At 43.9% G+C, this 26,232-nt stretch overlaps 1 protein-coding gene across 2 annotated transcripts in view; it reads left to right on the top strand.

Annotated features, from left to right (window-relative positions):
• ebf2 (EBF transcription factor 2) overlaps nucleotides 1–25,614 on the top strand; it is a 29,262-nt gene extending 3,648 nt beyond the window's left edge. The window contains exons 3-16 of one of the 2 annotated variants that reach the window (XM_046387461.1): nucleotides 983–1,040; nucleotides 2,553–2,608; nucleotides 2,716–2,789; nucleotides 4,176–4,244; nucleotides 19,120–19,201; nucleotides 20,735–20,876; nucleotides 21,697–21,827; nucleotides 22,047–22,173; nucleotides 22,293–22,381; nucleotides 22,493–22,558; nucleotides 23,146–23,320; nucleotides 23,417–23,599; nucleotides 23,706–23,876; nucleotides 24,058–25,614. In XM_046387461.1, coding sequence (XP_046243417.1) covers nucleotides 983–1,040; nucleotides 2,553–2,608; nucleotides 2,716–2,789; nucleotides 4,176–4,244; nucleotides 19,120–19,201; nucleotides 20,735–20,876; nucleotides 21,697–21,827; nucleotides 22,047–22,173; nucleotides 22,293–22,381; nucleotides 22,493–22,558; nucleotides 23,146–23,320; nucleotides 23,417–23,599; nucleotides 23,706–23,876; nucleotides 24,058–24,089 — 1,455 coding nt within the window. In that variant the 3' untranslated portion in view covers nucleotides 24,090–25,614. Of the gene's footprint in view, nucleotides 1–982; nucleotides 1,041–2,552; nucleotides 2,609–2,715; nucleotides 2,790–4,175; nucleotides 4,245–19,119; nucleotides 19,202–20,734; nucleotides 20,877–21,696; nucleotides 21,828–22,046; nucleotides 22,174–22,292; nucleotides 22,382–22,492; nucleotides 22,559–23,145; nucleotides 23,321–23,416; nucleotides 23,600–23,705 lie in introns of both variants that reach the window. The other variant, XM_046387460.1, reaches the window with a different exon arrangement.
• Nucleotides 25,615–26,232: the final 618 nt, after the last annotated feature.

Below are 26,232 nucleotides of genomic sequence, written 5' to 3'. Positions count from 1 at the left end.
CTGGCATCTGTTTTTGCTTTGTAATTATGCAGAGGTAGAGCGATGGCATGGCAAAATAAATGCTCCTCTGTGTGTATTTACAAAACTCATGGAGCCAGGCATCCGTTTATCTCCTGATGTTAAGTCTCAATCTCATTTTTGATATTAGGTTTTGAGCTCTGTTACTTTCCAACTTATCTTTATGCATCTTAATTTAACCACCTCTTCTTCTTCTTCTTCTTCTTCTTCTTCCCTCCTTACAACTGTCTCCCTTTTTTCAGTTTCTCTACTTCCCTTACCGCCCTCGTTCTCTCTCCTCGTCTCTCGCTCTTGTCTCCGTGATGCCAGCCTCCTGGGTTATTGGACCAGAGAGCATTCCTTTGAGACCACTTAGAAAGACCAGTAGAGGTAGAAGAAGAGAGAGAGAGAGAGAGAGAAAGAGAAGGAACAAGAAACAGAGAAAGCAAGGGAGAAGGAAGAAGTGAGAGGCTGTAGTGGAGAGCCTGGGGGGAAGGAAGGATAGCGGAAAGGAAGTTTTTCTGTCAAGGTCGACTGCTGCTCAGTCTCACATACAGTACTTTCTACTCTCTGAGACACACTTTGTACACACACACACACACACACACACATATAACCATCCCTGTGTTACCTTATTGCAGGGAGAACACTGCGCTTGATCATAAGGTTCTACAAGTTTGTATCAGGCATAATAGTTCAACATCCACAAAGAACATCCGACTCAAGGTTAAGCGCTCAGCTCAGCTCAGCTCAGCTCAGCTCAGCTCAGCGCAGCACAGAACAGAACAGCACAGCACAGCCAGTGGTCCCACATGGACCTTGAGCCGACAGCCCTCTGATCTCGCTGCTGCTCCCAGGGAAGGACGAGCTGCAGGATTAGGAAGACTCACTGATGCTCAGCTGTACTTATCTGTGCCTCAAATGTGCTTAACTGCATGCCCTGCGTTTGTCTGTGTGTTTGTCCCCTCTTTTTTCCAAGGAGCAGACGGGAGAAAAGACCAACAACGGCACTCACTACAAGCTGCAGCTCCTCTACAGCAACGGTGAGTAGAGTCAGACACGAGTCTTTGGTCTCTGAGACGTCTAATTTGATCATTTAGACGATGACGCTAAGGTCTGCATCTAACAGTTGAGTTGAGAAAGGTCAGCGGGTGACACCAGCGCACTAACATGACACACACCTTTCCACTTAACTAATCTTCCTCCATGTCCTCCCCTGTCTTACCTCGCCTTTCCTCTCTGAGCTCGTAAATTACTCTCCGCTCATCGCTTGATCACCAGGTTTGAACAATTCAACATTCAGCTCTGCGAGGAGCTGCTGTATGGGGAAATGAGGTACATGTTGCCACCCAACCCCCTCCCCCCCACCACCACCACCACCACCACCCCTCATCCTTCTCCAACTCCTCTAACCCCCCATGGTGCTTCCACATCAGATCCGGGGATACACAGAGAAATTCGGTTCCCATGAGCCTCTCCTGCCCCTACTCTGCCATCGCAGTGGCACCCATGGGAGAGAAGATAAAAGACATGTTCCACAGCAACCCCCTCCACACACACACGCGCGCACACACACACATGTACATACAAGCACACCAAAAACACTTCCTCTACATCCCCTCCTCTCATCCCCTTCCCCCAAGCGATATCAAAGGCATCTCAATCGAGACTTTGATGAGAGGAACAGATTTTAAAAGCAATACTCAAGCAAGTCTCAATCCTTGGGTAGTGTGCTCTTCTTTCAAGAAACAATTCATTACATGTCTTTTTCCTGTCTTGTGTGATTTGCCACTGACGTCTTGAAGCATCTAGAGGTTCAGGTGTATCTGGAAATTTCACCCGGAGACACACCTGATTACACAGAAGCAAAAAACAATGTTAAAAAAGACATTTGCTCTTCAATTAAGTCCCCCAAGAAACTGATCAGGTGTTATTTTACCTGTTGGTACATGAGACTAATCTTCAGTCTGTCAAGTAAACTTTGGGAATAAATCAGAAGTTGACTGAGAAACAGCCAAAAAAAGAACAGCCTGACAAATCGTGAGAATGGGGCTGTAAATTCTGGCCTCAAAGCAGAACATGACACATAATCATCAGACATCAAATAACTCCCAATCCCCTCAGAAACCATCAGAGAGAAAATATGGACTGCATGCCAATCTTATTCCTCCATGTTGGCTGGACTGAGTTCAATGCGTTTTCTGAGAGCTTGTCCAGAGTTTGAGATAAAAAAACATTTGTGTCATAAATCTTTCCATTTTATTTTGAGAATCCTCTGTACTATGTACTTCTTATCAAGTGGTTACAGTGGGTTTAATTCAGGTTTCAGCTACTTCATTTACAGTTATGTAGTATTTTACAATTAGATGACAAGTTAGTCAGCCTCATTTAACTACTGTCCAGTGATATGGATGTCACCCACACAATAAAAATGTCTGGTTGTTGGCAGGGTAAGAGATCATACATTCAGTTTGACTTAGTTAAATTGCTCTCAAGCCAAATATGATTTGTTAAAGTTAATGATAACAACCAATTTCTGTGTTTTCTTTTTGCAGGGGTTCGTACAGAGCAGGATCTTTACGCCCGACTCATTGACTCTGTCACTAAACAGGTTGGTAAACTTTTCCTAAATCTTCTCAAAGGAGATTGAACTTCACCCCCCCCCCCTCCATTCATGGAACTAAATCTGTCCCACTGCTCCTCATTTCCTCCCCTCAGCCCATATCGTACGAGGGACAAAATAAGAATCCAGAAATGTGCCGAGTTCTGCTCACACACGAGGTTATGTGCAGGTGAGTCTAACACACACACGAACACACAAACACACGCTCACTCAAAACTTCACCCGCAGGGACGAAATCCAAACATCCAGGACTCTCCTTCACTCTGCTTTGTCTCACTCAGCTTGAAATGTGGTTTTGGGGCTCAACTTTTTTTTTGGGGGGGAAAATTAGACTGTGGTTGAACTGTAAGTCTAGCCTGTCTGTCATCATCCTTGTTACAGTGGTAACCCCCTGCTGCTTTCTGCTGTAACGCAGCAGGTCGCTGGGCAGCTCCTGTTTCTCCCTGGAGCTCCTCTCTCTCTCTCTCTGGTCTGGAGTTTTGCAGGCAAACCACAGCTGACAGCAACAGTCACACTTAAGGGAAACGACCCACCTTCCCCTCAACAAAATGTAACTCCAGCACTTCTGTTTAGCTAAGACATCACGTTTGAACTTTGTCGACATCTGATAACAAGCGTAGTGGTGCAGTCTCGGTGTTACAGCCAGCATAAGAGAGTTCTTATGAAGGCAGAGCAAGTTTAAAGAGTCCAGTCATAAACCGATGACCAGTACCCTGTGTGTTGGTCATCGGTATTTGGCGAATACAGAAAATTGGTGAACCAAGGTTTGCGGATGGAGAAGAAGCTAAAGAAAGTGGTCTGGAAGTGGGGCAATCACCCAGGATTCGAGGGGCAGCAGGGGGAAAGATATAGGGGGCTGGGACATGAGGAGAGGGGCTAAGACTGAGTGGGCTTTGCCATTGTGTAGCCAGCAGATGCCCGAATGTGACTCACAGCTGGCTAATAACAGAGCCGAAGAGGCAGAGGGCAAGCGTCACAGCTGGGGAGTGAGGCCGTCTGACAGGGGGGCGGAGGGGGGCAGGGCAGGGCCAAGCTGGGACACGAGAGGGGTGAGGCGAGGTGTAGGGGTGGCAGATGGTTAGGGGTGGGGGCACTTTTGTTATGCAGTGAAGGGGACTTTGGGGAGGGGGTGGCCAGCAGGCTCCTTGGGATAGGACTGCTGACGAATGGTAGGATGTTGTGGGATAGGGTGTGTGTGTGTGTGTGTGTGTGTGTGTGCGTGTGTGTGCGTGTGCAGTGAGGCCGTGTGGGGGTTGAGTTTGATTTCGAAATCAATGTGACAGATTGCCTGGCTGGCTTTTCACTTTTGAATGGTCTCTCACTGTTTGTAGGGTGTGTTGTTGTACCTTTTCTTCCTCTTTTATTCTTTTGTCTATTCTTCCCCTCCCCTCTCATGCTCCTTTGTGTGCTCCTGGGTTTTGGCCGACTGCGGGGCAGAGTAGTCAGTGCCTGTGGATGTGGATGAGCCAGACAAATGATGGCTCCTCCTGTTTAATTTTTTTTTTCCCCTACACTGACTTTTTCCCTTTTTTTGTCTCTTCAACTGCCCACTCAGCCGCTGTTGTGAGAAGAAAAGTTGTGGCAACCGAAACGAGACGCCCTCTGACCCAGTCATCATTGACAGGTAATGAGATCAAACCCCGTCCCACACGGTGTCCACCACCTCAAACAAGCACCTCTTCACGCTAAATGTTCAGGTTGTCTTTTGTTTGTGTGCATGCAGCTACACAGTCATGATGAATGCAATAGGTGAAGGTTCAATCAGCTGTTGCAGTTACAGCCAATTTAGAAGAGTAGCTACAAAGCAGAGTGGGTGCCCCAGTTACAATGTATGGGTTGGATTTATCTCAACAGTAGTGCTGATGTTCGTATGTTTATTTCACATAAACCTTAATATGGGCGTGCACCCATCTCATGTAAATATTGATATTTACAACAAGAGGACAAGGGTTCATAGTTGTCCGTTTGCACTGCATCAATGCGAGCAGGCTGTGATATACAGTATGGAGTATCTGTGTCCATGTCTGTCTCCCATGTGTCTCCTCAGCTTTCTGTTTATCTGTTGGTCTGCCTTCAGCCTACTGGGATCTGTTTCACTTTGATCACTCATTACATTTAAGAGCAGACATTGCACCTGAAGCCTGCCAAAAGCGTAGATTTTCTTTCATCAGAAGCATGTGGCTCTTTCATACCACCAGACAGGCTCACATATGTAGTAAATGTTCACCCTGACAGCCAGTTATCAGGCTTAAAAGCAGATGACCACCGCTGTAATCAGCGTGTGTGAGGGCCTTCACGTCCGAGGGATTTCAGAGGTCTCGCACTGTCTGCCTGGCATTAACCAGAGTGATGAATGCTCATAAGCAGACCGCATGTGAAATACTTTCTCTGTGATGTCATACACACAACCTTCATCTCCTCGCCCTCCCTCCATCCCTCCTCTTCTCTCTCCTTCTTTCTCTCCTTCCCTCAAATAGTCTGTCTAGAAAACACTCACTTCATATACGTCAAGGACCCTTTTCTTTCCCCTCCTCAGTTCAAGCTGGCTGGCTGTTGACAGTGTGTCTCAGAGGATCTCCGCCGAAGATAGTTTTCATATAACGGAAAAATCGGGTTGTTGTCTTTCAGATTTTCCCAGAATACCTTGGAGCAGCTGCTTTTCTCATTAAGTGCAGCACATTACTCTCTCAATAACCCCCTCTGCATCTCCTTTATATTTCCTCCTAACATGGCTAAACCTCTTCCAAATTTGTTTTTGAGTAGCTTGTTGGCGGTCTGGTGAGGAGAGAGAGCGATCTATATCTGTTTGTGGCTTCTTTTGTGTGTGTGTGTGTGTGTGTGTGTGTTTGCAGGCTGGTGAGTGGCTGTGGGGATTGATTTAAATGGAATCATTGACCTACTGTACTCTCTAATCACACTGGGCATATCCCGTCCTGACGGGGGCGCCTCCCTCTTGACTGGCCGACGAAATCCTGTCCTCGGGGAGCAGCCTATTAGCATCCAGTTAATTTGTGATAAGCCAATGGAATTTTTGCGTGGCCCTGTGCCCTTTTATCCCATCTTATGTACACTTTCTCATTTGAGTGAAAAAAAGGAAAAAGATTGACATGGCAAGATGTGTGTTTGTGTACGTTCAGAGCATGTATACACTGCATGGGTGCACACAAATGGAAGTATATTTTCATGTGCGTGTGGGGATCCTTGCACGTTTATTTATGTATGTATATGGCTGGATGTGCAATTGTGTATGTGTCTTTGTGACCCCTACTTTGACCTTTTTTCCTAGTCACTGCTTGGGTCTTAAATTATTCATGTGTGTATGTGTGTATGTGTGTATGTAGCCTATGTGCATTTGTGTGTGTGTGTGTGTGTGGTGGAGACGGTCTGTTTCTGTGGCTTCAGTAATCAGCCTCCTGCTCCCAGCCCCAACACCTGTTCTCCAATTAACATGCAGCGTGCTGGGGCCCACTCGTTCCTATCGCCCAGCCACTGCTTTCTACCCTTTTTCTTCCTCTCGTCCTCTTTTTTCTCTCACTTTGAGCCCCGTGCTCCCTTCCTCCCCGCCTCGCTTCGTATCTGTTCTTCTGCACACCCTCTCGTTCTTCTCAGCTTGCTCCTGCTGTGTTCTCACTCGTTCACTCCCTACTGCTTAATTCCCCCGCTCCTCTTCTTTTTCCCTTCACGTTACCATCTCCTCCACCACCACCACCACCATCCCCTCCTTCCCTTTAGCCTGTCTAATTTTGCCATAATTAGGCGGTGTCATTAGGACACCTACCCAAGCACAAGGGAGTTTGCAATTCCCCAAACAGCCCAAACCCCCTCTTTTCTAATCTCCTTTCCATATTGTTTCAGTTTTCTCTCCCCCTTCTCCTGCTGCTGCTGCACCCTGCACCCCTCCACCTCCGCCTCCTCTTCTCCCTAATCCTGATTTGAGTGAAAGGAGAGAGAGGAGATCACAGCTGATCCAAAGGGAGGGGTGAGGAGATAGAGGCTGGGTGGAGTGGGGGGGAACTGAGGGATGAAGAGGGCAAGGGCAGTCGTTGACAAAGAGATGACTCTTAAGTTGCCTATGGGAGAGAATTATCTAATGCCCCACTGCCTGCTGTGTCTAATAGTTTTACAATTGTCTAATCTTAACATTGGTGAATTGCTGCACTCACAGGCCTGATGTGACTTTTCTGTGTGGAGAGTGTCTTGCTTTTGACTGATGGACTGCCTTGTTCACTGATTGGTTAGATGATTGATCAATAGACAAGTAGATGGATTGATTCCTCTGGGCATTGTCGCCATGAATTTTTACTAACTCTTCAAATTGTGATCAGTGTTTCTACTATTTTTCTATTTTAGAATAACATTCTTGGATATAATGTTTTGTTTTGTGTGGCAGTTTTCTTTTAATTAGTGCTGAAACGCAGACAGCAAATTTGATGATAAACTGATTATACAAGTTCTGTTTTAGGCAGAAAAATGAAACATTTTCTGCTTTTCTCTGTTTTATGCCTTTGAGGTTGTAATCAGTTATGCTCTATGAATAACCAACATCTCAATCAAATGAAAAATACAATTGGCCTTGTGTATAATTGTGGTATTTTTCAGCATTCTTTGTTGCTTTCACCCCGTGAAGGTCTTCTTCTCTGAAAAATTTTCAGTATTAACCCAGGCAGATCTGTTAATGGTGGGATTACTGCCATGCTGACCTCTGACCTCTGAGAAACTATATTGGTTCTGGGCCAGAGCTGGCCTCTGTATTTATGAGTGAACCATGGGTTTACAATGGAGACAAGCAGATGTCAGTATTAGTTTTGGTTTGGATGGGAGGGGCCACTGCTCGGTCTGTGTGCGAGCTTTTATATTTGGCTAAGAAGCTGAGATCAATAGTTGGTCATGAGGAGTGTGAGGAGGGATCCATCGTAAGGTTGGGGGCGGAGGGCTGCTGGTGGAGAAGGGGTGATCAATGGCAAGCACTATCTCACTAATTGATCGTGTTTCCAAGAGGGGTCTTTTTTAACAAGCCTGCGCTCAGAGAAAAGAAGAATAATCAATAGGAATTTTCCGATGTTGTCAATATGCCCCCCCCCCCCCCCCCCCCCCCCCATTCAAAGTGAGCTCACAGACTCATACATACTTGTGCATATCAGGCTTTCTACTTTACTTTTACGTGATGATTTAAAAAATGAAACCTCTATCTGGTTCTTTTTTTCCCTCTTTTAAATAGTCGCAGTTTATAATTTTACTCTTTGAACAATGATCAGTTGTCCTGGGCGTCGGCTTGACTTCAGATGTTCGGCCCCAGCAGGAACCCATTACTCTTAATCTTAAGTTGTGGGCTGTATTGATCTGTTTGTAGTCTTGGTTCTAGTTATGTGCATGTACCACTGCTTTGTTTTCAACTATTCAGTTCAGGGTTTTATGTTTTATTTTCCCAGTCCCAAATGATGTGTAGCAGATAGCTTTATTTTCAGCTCAATCACAAAATTTCCAATTTTTACACTTATTATTTGTTAATTGCTAATTTTCAGTGAAACTGACAGTATGGTAATCTACAGACACACATGTACACTGAAAGGATGTTGCGCAGTTTGACAAGCTATTTAAATATCGTTTGTTGTTGTACCTAAATGTCCACCTGCTTACGCTTGTCCATCTTCCATTAATTTTACAAAATAACAGAAGGCACGGGACGCTTTCCTCTGTGACCGTCTACCTGTTCTTACAGTGGGGCAGATTATTTATCCTTGTACTGGTAATGCTGGGGAACACCGGCCTCCTCATTCTTCACTGTCAACCAAAAAGAAAATAGAAGCTGCTAGTCTTTGGGAACATAACATTAAACTATCAGCCGAAGAATAAATGCAGCAACTTTTGTTGGACTGTGTCAGGGGTCGAATTCCTCCCCTTTCCCAGATGCATACTCATGCACTGCCGCCAAGTCGCCCCGTTAGGTCATCATATATGCACTTGAGAGTTTTATGCGTGAGAGAACAATGTCATTTTAGGAGACTGTTTCTCATACTCCCAGTGTAAAATGTTCCTTTAGCTGTAAAGTGGAACTCAGATCAGATTATTCCTTAGTCTTTTTAAAGGTGAACATATTGAAAATCTTGAGGCACGGATTTAAGTTTCTAATATTCCTGGTGGTTGGATATATTTTATTCTGAAACAGGATGTTGGGGCGGGACAAATTATCCGTAAGGAGGACTTAGCTGAGATAAAGACTGACAGTAACTTTTGTGGATCACTCTCCTCCTCCATCATTCAACTCACAGAGGATGTGGAGGAGGAGCATTTTTATTCTCCATTTGGCTGCAAAAAAGAGCTGCAGATGATGCTGGCAAGGTTGTTGCAAGCTGACCCTTCAGCTATAGTTGCAGCTGCTAGTGATGGTTTGCTTGTTCATTCTGTGGGAGTTTTGTGAAGTGATGGGTTGGCCAGTAAAAGGGATAAATGCAAATATACGATGCCAATTTATGAGAATTTCACGTTTGACATGTCTTACTGTGTTATGTGTTGCTGCCTTTGGGTCTAGTATAAAATGTTTTTTCATATTTTAAATTTGATGCATGGTGAAGATTTAAACTTTTACTTGAGAAAACCTTCTCAAAAGAGATTTAACTATGCAAACTAGACATACTATGTGGTTTGATACTAGCTGATAACAAAACGACACATGCAGGGGTGCACAACAAAACAAATTTTCTTTTAATTGGGATATGTTGCATAAGATTTATTGAGAAACCAGTATATTTTCAGTCAACACAATTCTAATAACAATCCTTTGTGTATTTTATTATATAATAATACATTAAAACATTGAAAGGATACTGCATGTAGAATGTTGATTTACCCATACAGGGGAACTCATCTGACATTTGTGTGCAGTTATTATGACTTCATGGTGTATAGGTTTCACCAGCTGTAGTAAAATGTAGCATGAAATGTGTCGATATGATAATCAGACATTTAATATTCTTCGCACATGAATTTATGAAATCAGTATCAGTACTGAACTCGGGTACTGCTTTACAGTCGCTGGATTTCATTCCACAGGCTGATCAGGCCATAATGCTGCTGGATCAAACTCACCACACTTCACACTCATGCTGTTATTAATATGTATAAATTACCTGTAGGTCACACATACATACATGCACGGAAACAAAGTCAGACACACAAGTCCCTTCAGTCCGCTGTCACAAGTCTCACTCCTGCGGGCTGGTACTGTCCGGTCCCTCCAGACCCCCTGTCAGCGAGCCCCTCAGGCTCGAGGCCAGGCAGCGTGGCGACAGGGCCCTGAGGCTCCAGTGCACACCGCCTCACAAAGCGGAGCGGCACACAGGCTGGACCACTGAGCAGCTGGCACAGGACCGTGGGGATGGCTCCTCCCTTGGGGCAATGCAACGGGGAGAATGACACAAAGACAGACAGGAAGAGACGATGCAATGTCTAGAATATCAAATTCACTGACAGGTACTGCTTCAAACAGTGAGAGCCTCACTCAGAGTTAGACTAGTGAAAATAAGTTCAGGAACCTTTTGAAGGGCTCGAGCTTTCTGTGATATGCTCTCATGTGAACTGGGAAGATCCTGGACTCCAGACTGCACAGGAAGTGTATAATGAGTAGTAGGTTATGAGCCGAGTTTGTGTTTGGTCACCTTTGCTCTGCTTCAGCCAGTGTTAGCTGTTGTGGCTTGAACCCTGACACAAGGAGTAGGCCTGGTTTGTTTTCTTTGAGAGAGCCTACAGAGGGGGCAGTCGGAAACAGAAAGTTGTGGAGAAATGTTTTGACAGGAAATGGGAATGGACTACCAATGAGCTAATGTGTAGAAACAGCAGGGGGACTTTTAGAGTGGGTGGGATGCAAGGGAGGGGGGATTAGAAGTTTTGAGTTGCAGCTCAATGGCACCCTGAAAGGCCTCGCTCTCCAGAGTAGCTGGGGCAAACCCTACCATTTGTCTGGACACTAATAGGGTTCACCTTTGGTTGAGCAGTGTAGAGATTAAGTAGGGGCACTCAGAGGATCAGAAGGGGGCAGATTAGTGTGATTTAGAGGTGCTTCAGATTGCAAGCAAGTGAGCAGTGTGTGGTTGTGTGCGTGTGTCTGAAACTTTGGATTTGGTTGCCTGTGGGTTTATTTTTCATGTGAAATTCTTGCATTTGCCATTTATTTTGCAAAGGGATCTCGTATCAGTGTAATTAGAATCTCTGTGTGAGTGTGTATGTGGGTGGGCGTGGAGTCAGAGGCCAGTTAGCAGCGGTATTTAAGAACAAGGGCTGTTTTCTTTGGCTAGATTTTGTTGCTGTGGGTGGAGCTCTGAGGGTGTGTGTGTGTGTGTGTGTGTGTGATGGGGATCGGTCATCCTCCTCTGTTAAGGTCTTAAATTTCACTAATGACTTAACAATGCCCCCTGGTGCTGGGGCCAGCCCCGCTAGCCACCTTGTTTGTTTGCTTGTCTCTTTATCTGGAATCTGGACGGGCGATATTTCTCCCAGGAGTTGGATTTCTCTAAATGTCCTCCACCCTTTCACTTTTTGAGAACGTTTCCTAACACTAATATTTACACATTTGCAGTATTTCTTAAATAGAATTTGGTTAAGTATCTCTATTGGCTTATGCTTGAGGCAATAGTTATTCCTCCTGTGGGATGTGGAAAAAGCAACCACACAAGGATATTGCGTGGATGCAGTTTTGATACAATAAAACTGATCACAATGCTTGCACTTTAAAGAATGCAGGGTACACTGTTGCACTTCAGTATATAAAGCTAAAGCAGAAATCGTTGTTGAGTCTTTTGTGTTTTGCTGGCTGAATCATTAATGCAACAGATATTGTGTTTTCCCTATTATGGAGGAAAAATAAAAGTTAAAGGAAAACACCAACAGCAATATAAACAATTGCAATGTCAGTATAATCTTGGATGCCCATGCATATGAGTGTGTGCTTCGGTGTGTGTGTGCGTCTGTATGTATGTATGGTCCTGATGAATCTGTCAGGGCTGAGGGCAGGGGGTGATGTGACTGCTGACAGGCTCCCAGCAGGCATGCTGAGAGCCCCAACAGTCTGTGTGCCCTCCCTTCAGCCCACCCCCGCTCCACCCAACATCACCCGGCTCCCCTTCTCCTCTCTCAGTCCTCGGCTCCACACATTTGTTGAGTATTAGCCACGGACAGTAAATTACAGCACCCTGGACCTCTGAGTGATTCCATTCCCATCTCTTCACACGTTCTTCGTCTTTCCCTTCAGCACCATTATCCAGCTCACCTTCTCCACGTCTGTCTATCTTCCTCCTTTTCTCTCATTTTGATCTGTTTTCCTCCCTCTGTCTGTCATATTCGTCCTGGCTCTTCGACTCCCTCAACCCTGTCAGATTTCTCTCCCCTTTCTGTCTTTCTCTCACTTCTGCTATACTTCTCATCTTAGGTTCTTCTATTGTGTCACGCTACACAGCGCTCCCTCCTTTACACATCCCCTCCGCTCCCCCTTTACTTTCTTACAAGCAGGTCCCTGTTGTCTAGGCTTCACAGGTTTCTCAGCTTCTTCACTCTCCCTCCCTCTCTCTCGCTTTCTCTCTCTGTCGTCCTCCATCCTCTCACCCTCTCCTTCCCTCCTCCTCCTTGCACCCCCCCCTTCTCTCTCTTTCTGGAAACAGATGTTGTTTGTCAGATCTTATCATTACTGGCTAATTAAGAAGACATCTCTTCTCCTTCTGTTGTTGCTTCTCTTTCCTCTCCTCTCCCTCTCGGTGGCATCCATCCCAGATTCCCAGATTCATTGTTCTTCTCTGAGAAAGGTTCGGGTCCAGCTTTGATATGCACATGTTACTGGTAAATCTGATTAGTGGCTGATTGATTGAAAGGGTATTGACGGAGCAAGATGAGTGTTGGTGTATTGCAGATGACCTTATGGTATGTTTGAAATCTATTCAGCTGTAGAGTGTGTTGCGTGTCTCGGTTTGACAGTTGGAGAGTATGTTTTGAATCTCTGTCCCTCAGGACACACCCAGCTTGCTGGGAGAGGTGAGGCCACTGATGGGACTTCTATTCCCTGTCCTGGTTGTGAATTCATGTTCTCTAGACTCTGAATATCTATCCATATCCATCTATTTAGCAGGCTGACTGAGGTCTCGTGTGGCCAAGCTTGGTATGCAGTCGATGCTGTCGGTGGAGCTTGGGAGACTAAAACATCAATTCATTTTCAATTGCTGAAATGCACATTTAGCAGCAAGCGAGAGGTTATACAGTAAAACTCTTTGGCACCCAGGAGAAACCTCCGTGAAACACTCCATTGCCTCTTGTGTGCCCGTCCCATCATTCCGCTTTCTTCCTCTCAGCTTTGCCGTGCCCCACTCAGTTTTGCGGTTGCAAGCCTGAAGGTTTTACAGCACTACCAAGCTCTATAAATCAGCACTAGTGGTTTAAATGTTTGGCTTTGTCACAGTTCTCAAGTTTAGAGGCGGGGTGGGCTTGGGCTGAGGTTGCAGGGGTGAAGCCAGCCTGGGAGGCAACAGAAGAGAGGCCAGGAGGGGCACAGCCAGTCCGCCAGGCAAATTTATAAAGAGCTGAATCCCCCCATGTCAGTTTACTCACTGACGCTCTTACTACTTATCAATAAGACAGCTTCTTAGGTGAGTTTAATGATATCAAAATTATACTTTTTCCTGATTCCTTATTTTTAGGATTGTAAACACCCCTTGCCCCCCAACCTTCTCAAAGTTTGTGATTTGCTTATAAAACATTCAGTCCAAATCATTTTTTAAATCAGTAGTTACCTGATTAGAGACTGAGTAAACAAAACTGTGAATCTGACCTGACATTTTGATTCCAACTTTTTATAGTTGACAGTTTGCAAAACCAACCAAGTTTCACTAGTGGTGGAAAATAAATAAGTACATTGACTCAACTTCTGTACTTAAGAGCAGTTAAGCTTTACTTGACCTTCTATATATTTCTACTTCATCACATTTCAGAGAGAAATAATTTTCTATTTTTTAATTACTTACTGCTAGATGAGATTTTAAAAACACGATATCAATCTATAAAATATTCTCAATTTTTATAAATTACAACATTGAACCGTATATAAAATACTCATCTGTAATGATAATCTAATACTCTGATGTGCCCATTTAACATTTAGCTTCGTAACGAGTACTTTAACTTGAGTGAGAATTGGAGTATTGTTACACTGTCATACCGGTGCTTTTTTACTTAAGAAAAAGATCTGAATACTTCCTCCACCACTCTATTTCGCTTGGCTGGTTTGAGGCGAACACATACAGGATAAGTAGGCTGAGCGCTGATGTCACTGAGAGTCTGTTAGACATCAGGGTAAAGCAGTGAGCAGTCATTTGCTAACTGGAGGTGCTTCAACCGTAAGAATCTCGTAAAAATTGCGAAAACCACACTGATTTTATTGATGACTGAATTTGCTGTGACAAAAGAGCGAGACAAGACAACCGTGGAGTCAGTCTGGCTGTTTTGACGTTTTCCGGTGAAGCCGATGCCACAGACATCCCTGTATGTTTTAGGAGGAGGAGAAGGAGAAGGAGGGGAGGCTGGTGTGAAAGGTCCTGTGGTGGTATGCGACAGAGGGGGTATCAGTTCGTGGAGGGTTTTCTGTGCCCCATTAGCAGTGTCAAAGGTCATGTGCCCCGGGTGTTAACCCTGGTGACCAGTCTAGCTTCCAGTCTGCCAGGGGACCCGGGTCCAGGGGTATTTATTACTAACCCCCACCACCTCCCCGCTCCATCCCCCAAACACAGCTCTCCCCATGGAGGAAAACAAAACACCTCTACCCCGAGCCTTTCCTCGGCTCCGGTACATGTACTAATTGGATGCATATCCATACACTGATGCATGACGACCCATCTGTAGATTTGTGCCTTGACGTGAAATATTCGTAGGTCAGCACTGGTTTGTCCAAATCCTAGAGCACAGCCATGAACTGCAGCAGTGTTTTTGGCCCATTGTCTGCATGTTTTATTGAAAATCTGCTCGCGAGTACAAGCATGTGACTTTTAGATGTTTGTTTTTGAGGCATTATTTTTGTTAATGTGTATAATCCTGCATGATTGATTGTCCACACATGGTTGCTTGCAAGTCGATATTTGTCTTTGTGTATTTCTCTGTGAACTCATGCATGAATGTGTCCGCGGTTTGCACGGCCAGCGTGTGACATATGCATGCATACGTGCATGCATCTGGGCCTGCTGTATGAGTTAGTGCTCTCAGTGTGTGAGTGTGGCAGAGGAAGGCCCTCAGCATGTCAGTATGTTTTAATGCCTCACATCTGGTTTCCTAATTTCCCTCCCTCCCTCCCTGCCCTCCCCTCAGCTCCCCCTCCACCGCGATGTCAGGACACTGTTTTGTTTTTTCAGGGTGGGGTTGGGGGGGTTTGATGGAGGGGATGTCTGATGAGTGATGGCCCTGAATACAGGACATCAACATTCTCCCTCTCTTCCCTTTGTCTTTGCCTCTCCTCTGCTCCATCTTTCTGTTCCTCTGTCTGTTCTGATTTCTAAAACTCATTAGCTTTTGAGCACTATGAGGGGGGTCAGGGTTACATGTATGTTGGATATGAAAAGAGGAGCAGCCCTTTTTTTCTGCCTCCACCACCGTCCTCACTCCCCTGCTCTTCTTCGCGAATGTCTGAGCAGCAGGACATCCACGTCTGCTGAACAAAAATTATGACACCATCCTCCTCCTCATTCTTTTCCAGAAATTCTCGCGTCCCACATTTTTGTATCAAAACATAAATTTGTCATCTTTGGTGCACTAACCCAAAATTGAAGGCCAAAGTGAAACCCAGAAGAGGAGATGAGTGTGGAAAGTTTTCCAGCTGTGCTACTAACTAACTTGAACTCTATGTTAAAACCTTTTGCATCACATGCTTCAAGAGCCGCTGCCACCAGTAAACCTGCATTTACAATGAGCACAGAGGGCAATGTGTTTTATGTCTATGTGAAAAAGCAGTTTATGTCAACAGTGATTAGTGCTGATGAATGCCTATGAAAATTTTTGTTAGGGGTTCTGTGCTGCTTAGGTGCTCGTTGCATGATTAAGGCCATATGTAAAGCCTGGTGTGTAACACTTATCTGTAACAGATGCCCCAGAGGACTGAAAAACATAAAACCCACAATGAGGAATGAAAAATTAAAAAAAAACAAAAATGCATCCAATCCTGCTTTTGTTTTTAGTGTCACAACTGGCTGGTTGGTCATTGAACTAGTTTTAGCTAAGCAAGTTGTCACCACTGGGATGGCCGCCTCGTGCTGCGAGGCCTGTGTTTAGTCTTGGGAACTGAAACAGATGCAGACAAAAGGGATTGCAGACCTTGACGGAGATGCAGAAGTGAAGACAGAAAAGAAAAAACAGGCTCCCCGTGGTGCCACAGTGGAAAATGATCCCAAGGTTTAAGACTCGGGTCTATGTTTTGTTTGTGTTTCCTGTTTTAAGTGTGTCTGTGGAGGGTAGATGTTGTGGAAGATAAAACTGAGTTTCCATTGCTGGCCACAGTAAACCCTGTGAAATTCAATTACTCTTTAATTTGTCACTAGCGTGGAACAACAAAAATCATGAAGAGTTTGCTCTTATCAAGTTTTGGCATCATATTTGTTAGCAATCTGATGCCACGGGAAGATTTTTTGTCTGTTATCAGAGAATAATGCTTTTGCTTACAGTTTTTTCAGCTTTACAAAATGGACTTGTTAGCCACTGAAAACAAAATGATTCACAGTTTCAAAGTTGAAAAATGTTTCCTGTTAGCTTTATTTGCACTATATTACTCACTTAACATCATTAAAAAAAAACAAAAAACAGAATCATCATTTTACACCTGCTTTATGGAATACAATATTCTGTGAATGTAAAGAACAAGGCAAACATATAAACATGCTTAAGCTAATGGAGTTCTTTGAAAATGGCCCTTTTTTTTATACAATTTTCCTGTGACATGAAGATCACCTCCAGTTCTGTGAATGTTCTCCTCATCTCTTCCCTCTGGATGGGGAGGTGTGTGGGTGTATTACATTACCAAAACAAAAACAAACAACAGCAATATTAAACTTTTGCAACCACAATAGAGGAGGGGATAAAAAACAGAGGGTCCTCGACTTCTTATTAATTATGCAAGATTAGTCTAATTATAATTCAGCAAATGAATGTGTGGCAGAAGGTGCGAGGCGACGGGGCTGGGAGATTTGCATGTTAAGTGGGCAGGGGGAAGCGGCTAATGCATGCTAATATATGCGTCAATGTCTCGCTTTAATTTCAGCATTTGCAGCTGTGTGCGTCCGAACTGAGGGGGGTGAAAAGTTGACTCAATGGGTTTTTGGGAGGGGGGCAAAGGTGGGGGTGTTAGTGTATTAGACTGTGCATGCATGCATGTGAATGTGCGCTTCTGTGTGTGTGAGGCATCTGGTGTCATACAAACAGGGATTGATGAGAAGAAGTCAACAAACAAGGTCAAGAACCCTTAGAAAGTGCACAAAGCCTGAGATGGATGTAGACAACCTCTCAATTAGGAATTTGCTATCTGAGGCATCACTGCAAGTTTCATCATGTCAGTCAGTCAAATGAATGATGACTGCTGGTTAGATGAACATTCAGTGGCCAGCAAGTAAGTGGTGAGGAAATGATCACCGCTAAACCACAGCCACAGTGGATGTGGTTATTTAAGCCAAAAATGTTGGCCCTGTGCTCACTTAAATGAACGCTACAGGAGCCATGATGTAAGAATCATTGCCAGGATAGAACATATACACAGCTCAATCCCCAAAGGAGGCAGTTAAATGAAACAGAACACTTTTCAGTCAAGAAACAAACTGTATAACTTTACCTGTGCGATGCACTGTGTACATAGTGATACTGTCAAGGCGTCGAAAGGGCAGATGTGAGGAGGGACGAAAAGCTGATGAGGAAAGAAATGGAAGAAGGAAGTGGGAGCGGCGCAGATGTGCCCTTTTATATGGTTCCACCCAAAACCGAGGTCTAGTGCGGCTTTGAGGTTGGAGGTCCGAGCTCTCGCTGATAAATTATAATCACCCTCTGCCAACAACAATATTGATTGTCCTCCGATGAAATAGCTCAAATCAAGAAATATTGGACACACTGTTGGAACTGAGAGCTAGTTTCAAGCCAGGTCCACAAGGGAGGAAGCTGGAGCGAGTGATGGAAGAATAGCGAGTAAAAGCTGACAGAATGAGGGAGAGATTAGTATTCAATGGGAGGGTTCACGGCTGTGGGGCCAATATGAAGTTCCTCTCCAAACAACGACTCTCCATTAAGATGACTTATATTTGCAGAGAGCACAGTGTGGGTGGGATTGGAGCTAACCATGTAGCCCAAAACCGCTGCCTCCCTCTGCAACATTTTTCTTCTGCACTGTTGTTGTTTGTTTAATTGGAACATTAATGGATGTGTTTTTCATAGGCAAGACAGAATTGTGCTCTGTGATGTGGACATCTGGTTTGAGAGCTATGTACTTGCCAATAGCCACAGTTATATCACAATGCCGCATCACTTCCAGGCTCGCTTTTCTTTTAACACGCACCTCCTGCCTAATTTTTCTTCTCCTTGAGATTTGTGTGGATCTTCTGAGCCTCATCTGCACCTGTCCTCTTCATATACTTTCCTGCCTCTCACCTTGCCAAGTCTCCCCCCTCTCCCTCCTCGCTGTGTTTCAGTGATGGAATGTGTTCTTGTTGTTGCCTTCTCTTTCCCATCTCTGTCTTTGCCTCTCAGCATGGGGACTTTGGGATTGCGGCAGAGCTGCGTTGCCATGGCAGCGGGCTGTGTTGCCGAACTGTGTACACCTGGGATTTGGAGTCTCTCTCCGTACTCTCCCTCTCTCCTATTTATTCCACCTTCCTCTCCGATTTTCTTTGGTGTAGCAGAGGCTATCAGCAGCCCTCTCTCTCTCTGTCTCTCTCTTTCCTTCTCTCAGTCTCCACAGCCCCATTCACCCTCAGTAGTACTCTCACATATGTAATGAGACACATACACTTGAAAACACAATTCATGTCCATACCAGCGCCTGTGCCTCTATCACTACCTTCCTCTTTCCACCTCCTCATTTCACTTTCTCTGTAGTTGTCTCTACTTCGTTCCCTCACCATTCCCTTGTGGGGGTTCAAATACGGCATTGCGGGATACCTCGGTCCCCTGAGTCCCCTGGAATACATCACTGTCTCCAGTTTACTTTGAAACACAGCAGCGCTTTTCACCGGACTGCGCTTCAAATTCTCATCACTTGATTTAAAGTGTAATAACATTGACTTTAATACTAAGCTAAACAGCCGTGATTGATGTCAAAGCTGTAATCATACAGATGTGCAGACACAAGCACACACCCTCCACAAGACCATTCTCTGAAAAATAATGAATGTTTCCTTTGACTGCAAGTGTGTTTCAATGTAGCAAATAATCACATACATGATCCTTTCATGTGATTTTCTTAGCTGCTCATGTACAAACACATGTCCTCTTATTTACCTTTGCAGATTTTTCTTGAAGTTTTTCCTGAAATGTAACCAGAATTGTCTGAAGACTGCAGGAAACCCGAGGGATATGAGGAGATTTCAGGTACGAAAAGATGATTAAAAAAATGTATGTGTGTGAGCGGGAAGAGGGAAGGTGATGACATGTGAGACTGACTATGGGAGAAAAATAAAGATTTTGCAGTCAACCTAAACACTCCCCCTCATTTCTATCATAATAGAACAATTTCATAATTAATTTCTCGTCCAGTCTGCTTTGAGTAGAGTTTGTGCAACACCGACTCTCTGACTCTGAAAGCCTTTTTCCAACTGAAGACATACAGGAAGGAGTTTGAAGTGAAAGCTAAAAATCAATAAGAAGTCAGAGAGACGGAAAGACAAATGAAAGGAATTAGATATGTGGGAGACTTGGTTGTTGGGGTGCTGGGGTGCAGGAAATAGGTTGAGGTGTTTCAGGAAGTTGTCAAGAATTGAGTGATTGGCTCCAGATGGAGGAGGTCATGCTCCGTGACCCAGGAAGTGGTCACAGGGGACACTCCCGCCTCACTTCCTCTGCCGTCTTTCAGCACCAGCGGCCCCCGTCTGGCATTCTCCTTCTTCCAGAAAACCCTCTGTCCCTTCCCCTACTTCGTGCTCCCTCTGTCTTTCCACCATGTTTGCTTTAACTCCTGCGATGTGACACACGCTGAGAAGTTATGAGTACCCGGGCGCTCCAAGACTCTCATCTCTGGGTTAAAAGGTGATCAGAGCTGGACGGGAGTCTGCTGCTTGATCAATAATTTACAGTTATTTTCCTTGAGGTTACCCTCCCTTCCCACCACCTATAGCACATATGCTTTTTCTTCCTTTTCTTTTTCATACTCCCTCACCTGTAAAATTACTGCCACGTGTTTATTTCGAAGTGGGTGCATAGTTTTATCTTTTGCCACATGATTTTCCAAAAAACACATGCATTTGTAAATCTTACTATTTAGTTGAAAATGACTTTTTTTTTTTTTTTTATCTCAGGGCCTCATTCCCTTAAATTCGCAAATCAAGCTCTTAAACATATACTCAAACTCATTATCACTTTCAGAAATAGAATCACATCAACAATCGTAAATATCCAAAGAGAAAGACCTACAAGTATCCCCTCATTAATTATATGTGTGTCATCCATGTGAGGCAGATGTGGGATGGGACACACACATGCTGAGGCCAGAAAATCAAATCAGGGCCACCATATATCATCCACTACTTTAACGGCCGGCTAAAATGGGAGATTTAGTCCATATGTTTGGTGTCATTGAAAGATCAGGAGGAGACAACGATGGGCCTGCTGCATGCTGTATGAATCAAAAAGTTAGGCCAGAGGCAGTGGAGAGACCATATGGAGACCCGATGGAGGAGTGGAGGGGTGTATGAGCAGTGTCATCACCAGAATGCAGACATATTATGAAGATCCCACAGATGTCACATTACCTATTGAGAAATATTACGATCACCTGCATGCCAAAATAAATTGTTGCCCAGGGATTTTGCTGTTGTAACCGGAGATTGTGACTCACAGCGTGCTGTCCAAGTTGCGCTCAGTCACTCATGTATCTTTCCCTCGGCTCTTTTCCTCTTGTCCTTTCAGGTGGTCTTGTCCAGCACTGTGAGCGTGGACGGCCACGTCCTAGCGGTGTCTGACAACATGTTCGTCCACAACAACTCGAAACACGGACGCAGAGCTCGCAGACTGGAGCCAGGAGAGTCTGTGGAGAACACTATGGAATATGGTAAGACGCTGACTCTACAAGACTACAGTGTCACACCCCATTTATCTTATTTCTTGTTATCACATGTCTACTTCATCATTCACACCCAGAAACATACTGATCCAAGGAATCAACTGTAACAGCAGGTACTTGAGCTGCTTAATGTCCATTTATAATCACCATGATATATCAAACATAACCAGTGGTGCTTCTGAGGTCATTAACTGTGCTAATGAATGCATTAGTTAAATACTTGCCTTCACTTAAAACATAGTGGATGGTAATATCCTATCTTAAATGCATATCTTTAAGCACGAAGAACAGCAGTTTAATACAGGTTAAGATCAAAAAGTCACATTTATCTTGAAACACTCATTGCTTTTGCCTGTGCAGTGGTGGAAATTACCTAAATACATTTACTTAAATACTTTTTTTTAGTTCACTTGATTATTTCCATTTTACGTTATTGAATAATTCATTTCATAGAGAAAAGTTGCATTTTGCTACATTACATTTATTTTACATCTGTGATTACTTGTTACTACTTAATATTTAAGATACAAATATATGATGGACTGTTATTCCTGTACTGTAGAATAATAACCCTGTAAGTATTTCAAAATAGTTGCACACCAGCATGTTTCAGTGTTGAAACCCCACCACCACCACCAACACCACCACCTCCAGTGTTTATCTATCAATAACTGTAATCCAGTAATAACTTTCAACTTTTAACTTTCAACACACTCTTCTACAGCTTGTTCTATCTGCTCCGCTTTCAAGTGATGTGCATCCTGCACTGAAACCCTCGGACTAACTCTTGCTTTGCTCTCCTGTCCAGCCACCCCGTGTATCAAAGCCATCAGCCCCAGTGAGGGCTGGACCACCGGCGGGGCCATGGTCATTGTCATCGGGGAGAACTTCTTTGACGGGCTGCAGGTGGTGTTTGGCAGCATGCTGGTGTGGAGTGAGGTAGGAAATGTCTCCAAAACATCTCACTAATTATGGTAGAGTCTGAAGCATATTTTGAAATGATATATATAGCATATGGCTTGTCTCATTATTTAGATGATTTATGGGCAGTCTACACAAATTAATCTTTAGACGGTGTTGTGTTAGCCTAAATATTTACAATACACTGGGGGAATAATTTGTTGCTGTTTTGTGACTGTTTTCTGTCTTGTTCTTCAGCTGATCACGCCACATGCTATCCGTGTCCAGACACCTCCTCGACACATCCCCGGGGTTGTGGAGGTCACACTGTCTTATAAATCTAAACAATTCTGCAAGGGAGCACCTGGACGCTTTATCTACACAGGTAGTAAGACAACACATTGTGTGCTTTTTTAAAAAGCTTTTTGAACATGAGGTTTTAAAGAACTCTGATTACTATTTGATGTGCCCTACAGTACGTGTTTCTTTTTTATTTTATTTCAGCCCTAAATGAGCCCACTATAGACTATGGTTTCCAGCGTCTTCAAAAGGTCATTCCTCGACATCCTGGCGACCCGGAGAAACTAGCCAAGGTTAGATTGTCATAAATAAAAAACTTAATTGGGCTCATGTCAATTTTTCAAGGAACCACGCATGTTAGGCTCTTATTATGATGTTAATGTAATAAATTACGTTCTTTGCAGGAGATCCTCCTGAAGAGAGCAGCAGATCTTGTGGAGGCCCTATATGGAAACCCACACAGTAATCAGGTAACAGTAGCTTTGGTATAATATCCCAAATATGTTTAAATGACATATTGGTATAAGCAGAACACATAGATACTTAAAAGCAATTTTGGTTTTTAGACCATGAAATATTCATTATTTTACTCTATGTTACTGGTAAGTGTTCTCCAAAGGATAGCATCAGTAGTTATTAATTAGGCTTCCTGTTTTTCCAGACAACCACTGGTTTTCCATTCATTTCAGTGACAGACATGCAGAGGTTTGAAACTTGAGATTGGTAACCATTCAGAACAAATATTTAGAGGGCCTTGTTTTTTGTCAGATTATGATTTCATAATAATATGGTTCTCAGCAGGGACTGTGTGATAAATTTCTCAGGGTTACTGTGTCAAGAAGATTCAAAATCTGAGCAGAGTGGACTCAGCTCAGTCAAACTTAGCTTTTGGGTGTTTTTTAATGCTTATCTGATTACTGTCAGGCTATAAAATGTGAATTTACACAGCAAACATCTTGACAACCTAACAGTGCATCACCTGACCTCTTTTGGTCTCTGTGACCCTGTGAGCCATTGCTAATTTCTGTGTCATCGTATCTCCCATAATCTCCTGCAGGACATGCTGCTGAAGCGTGCAGCCGACATTGCTGAGGCGCTGTACAGTGTTCCTCGTCCTCACAGTCAGCTGCAGGCGCTGCCCAGCTCGCCAGCCCACGGCAGCGTCATGGGCCTGGGCTCATATCCTTCTCAGTTAGGTGTCAGCATTGGGGAGACTGGACAGAGCAGCCAAGGTGAGCAGAACGACACATAAACCGTTATCTGCTGAAGTTTTTTTTCCCCCACTAATGAAGCTCAGAACTGACGCAATGTTTTCATTTTTCCTGCAGGTTACATTCGAAATTCTAGCAGTTTGTCTCCAAGGGGTTACCCATCAGCATCCACTCCTCAGCAGTCAAGCTACGGGGGCAGTGGAGGGATGACCGGAGGCTATGGGACCGTTCCCATGACCAGTCTAGGAGTACCTGGCTCTCCTGGCTTCAGCAGTGCCTCCCCCACAGGCTCTCCCTACAGTAAGCCCTTGCACTTGCAAATAAATATGTGTGGCAATTAACCTCGCATTTCTGACTCTGTTGTGATTTTCAGACTTCAGACTGACTGGTGCTCTCTCTTCCACAGTAATGCCCTCCAGCCCCACTATACCAGGAAGCTCCAGCTCTTCATCGTCTCTCTTGCCTTTCTCCTCCTTCCCGTCTGCTGCTAAACAGAAGAGTGCTTTTGCTCCCGTCCTCAGGCCCCAGGGCTCTCCCTCTCCTGCCTGCCCCGCCTCAGGGGGGAACAGCTTCAGAGGTAGCCATCCAACTCACTATCTGACCCCCCTGTCTGAACTTACGAATGCAGTCTAACCCCCCCTGTACTAACCACACGAAAGCTTTGACTGAACAAGACAGAGAAAAAAGTTGCTGGATGTATAATAATGCAAGACCTGATTGATTAGAATCATAGATTTTGTATATTTTTTTCTCTCCAGCAATGACGGGCCTGGTTGTTCCCCCGATGTAACAAAGCACCCACCCCAATCTACCCCAGACCACTGCTTCACTTAGCCCCTCTTTTGGCATTAAGAGGGCAGGGAAAATGGAAAATTGATCACTAGTGACCATGTATAACTTTGCTTCCTGAGCCCCCCCCTCCGCCCCTGCCATTGCTTAGTCCCCTTTTTTCATCCAGGTGGATGAACAGGATGGGGTATGAAAATGTCCAAAGACCAGTCATCTACTCCAGAGGCAGAGCAGATTACTTCACCCACAACTACAGATAGACAATGCTCCATAGCTAACAGCATCAGACTGGACCATAAATCGCTGTGTGTATCATGGAGCGTCTGCATTTTGAAAGGAAACGAAAAGGAAAACTTGTACCAATTTCGACCCAAGCTTCAAAAGCGTCTGTATTTACCTCTGGCCGGCTGTCCCATCTGGTTCTTCCATCACCTGCCCAAACCTTGGCCAGAGACGTACGGGACACGTTGTGAGAGCACTGAACGTGGTTGGATGACGGACAGTTCTGATATGAATTGCAGCTCTAAGAAGCAGGGTGCTATTTGTCTATGTATGGACACCTTAAATGGCATGTGTGTACACTGTCTGTGAGTTAGCGAGAGCTTTTTTTGTAGTAGACTTTTTGAAGACAATTTACATTCCAGAAAAATAGACCCTTTATTTTTTGTTCTGATCTCTACGGTTTTACAAGGGAGAGCTCTTTGTCTCAAGGGTTATTACTAAAGGAATTCATATATTGATTTATTTAAGAACAAGCAATTTAACTTATTATAGTTAGTTTAGGGAATAATATAAAGGTGTTTTTATAAAGTGGTCCTTTTCCAACTGTCACCGAAAAGAAGTTATCTCAACAATTGTTCATTAATTTGCTAAATAATCATAGGGAATTCATCATTTGACGAAGAAGATCAATTCTAACACACTTTTTGGAATTAAATGGCCCCAGTTTTCAGGTTCTTGCATAGCAAAATCTTAATGCTAAGCCCTCATCTAAAGAAGGTTATTGTCCTTGTGTGAAAGGAAAGTTAGTTAGCCTTATCCTTTTTAATTTCACTTATAATGCATGCTCTGTCACACCAATGGCCTGATATTATTTAATTCCATATTGCAAATTTGAATTTATATGACTATATAAGATTTTACAGTTTCATTTTTAAATGTCTCAACCGAGTACAGGTCTCTAGTCACTATGCAGTACAGTAAATGAAAGCACAAACTGCTCAGTAGAAAAGAACGGGGCGTATTAGGTGTTCATTAATCCATATCAAGCTGTTCTTACTCACTGATTTTTGTCATCACAACACAGACTTCATTCTCAGGATGTGAAAACAGACAACACAAAGAGTAGATGATATTTGCAAAATTTGTTTTTAGAGTTTGGTTAATTTTATTTATTTAAAAATTATTAGCAATTTAATATTATGTTTTTTGAAGCCATCTTTCTTTGAAACGATACGGAAAATGGTGCAAATGTGATTTGTATATCTCAAGGTGTAATTATATTTTGTGCTCCAAATAAAACAAATGAGGAAAAAAAGTCATTAATGCTGGTTTGAGTTGTTTTAGCTTTTTACATGTGTGCAGAATGGGACATCAAGCAGTTAAACACACATACAGACTGCATTATCTGACACATTCCTGGACATTAAGATTTTCCTTCAAGATTCCACATCTCTGGGTTTAACTGGATCTATTTTTGATTGTGCCCATCACCTGTGTGCTTGTGCAGCTTGCTACACTGTTTTGTATACATAGCTGATGAGCCGCAGCATCTTAATTGTGATGCAAGCGTTAAAGACTGAGTAGAGCATGTCAAGATAAACAACAACACTCCCCCCCATCTCTCTCCTCTTCAATAAGCCTGCTTTTCTCTGAGGACCAAGCCTCTGGGGGCCCCGAGTGAGAACCACATGAGTCTCCCTCCAACGTGGCCTCCTCCTCTCTGTCTCTTTCTCTTAAACACACACACGAGGCATGTGCCTCACTAAGTCTTTGTTTGGTACTGCTTCATCCCATCTTTCTTTCTCTCCTTTCTTTTGCTCCTCTGAAATGGCCCTTCTCTGCTAATGTAATTAGCACTGGTAAAGAAGGGCAGTTAATTACCCACTCTATTTTGATCGGGTAATTAATGTTATGCCAGGAAA

The sequence above is a fragment of the Scatophagus argus genome, chromosome 4 (genome assembly GCF_020382885.2).
Source record: "Scatophagus argus isolate fScaArg1 chromosome 4, fScaArg1.pri, whole genome shotgun sequence".
Taxonomy (NCBI): domain Eukaryota; kingdom Metazoa; phylum Chordata; class Actinopteri; family Scatophagidae; genus Scatophagus; species Scatophagus argus.
The sequence above is the reverse complement of the archived record's forward strand: the minus strand, read 5'-3'. Positions and strand labels throughout refer to the sequence as shown.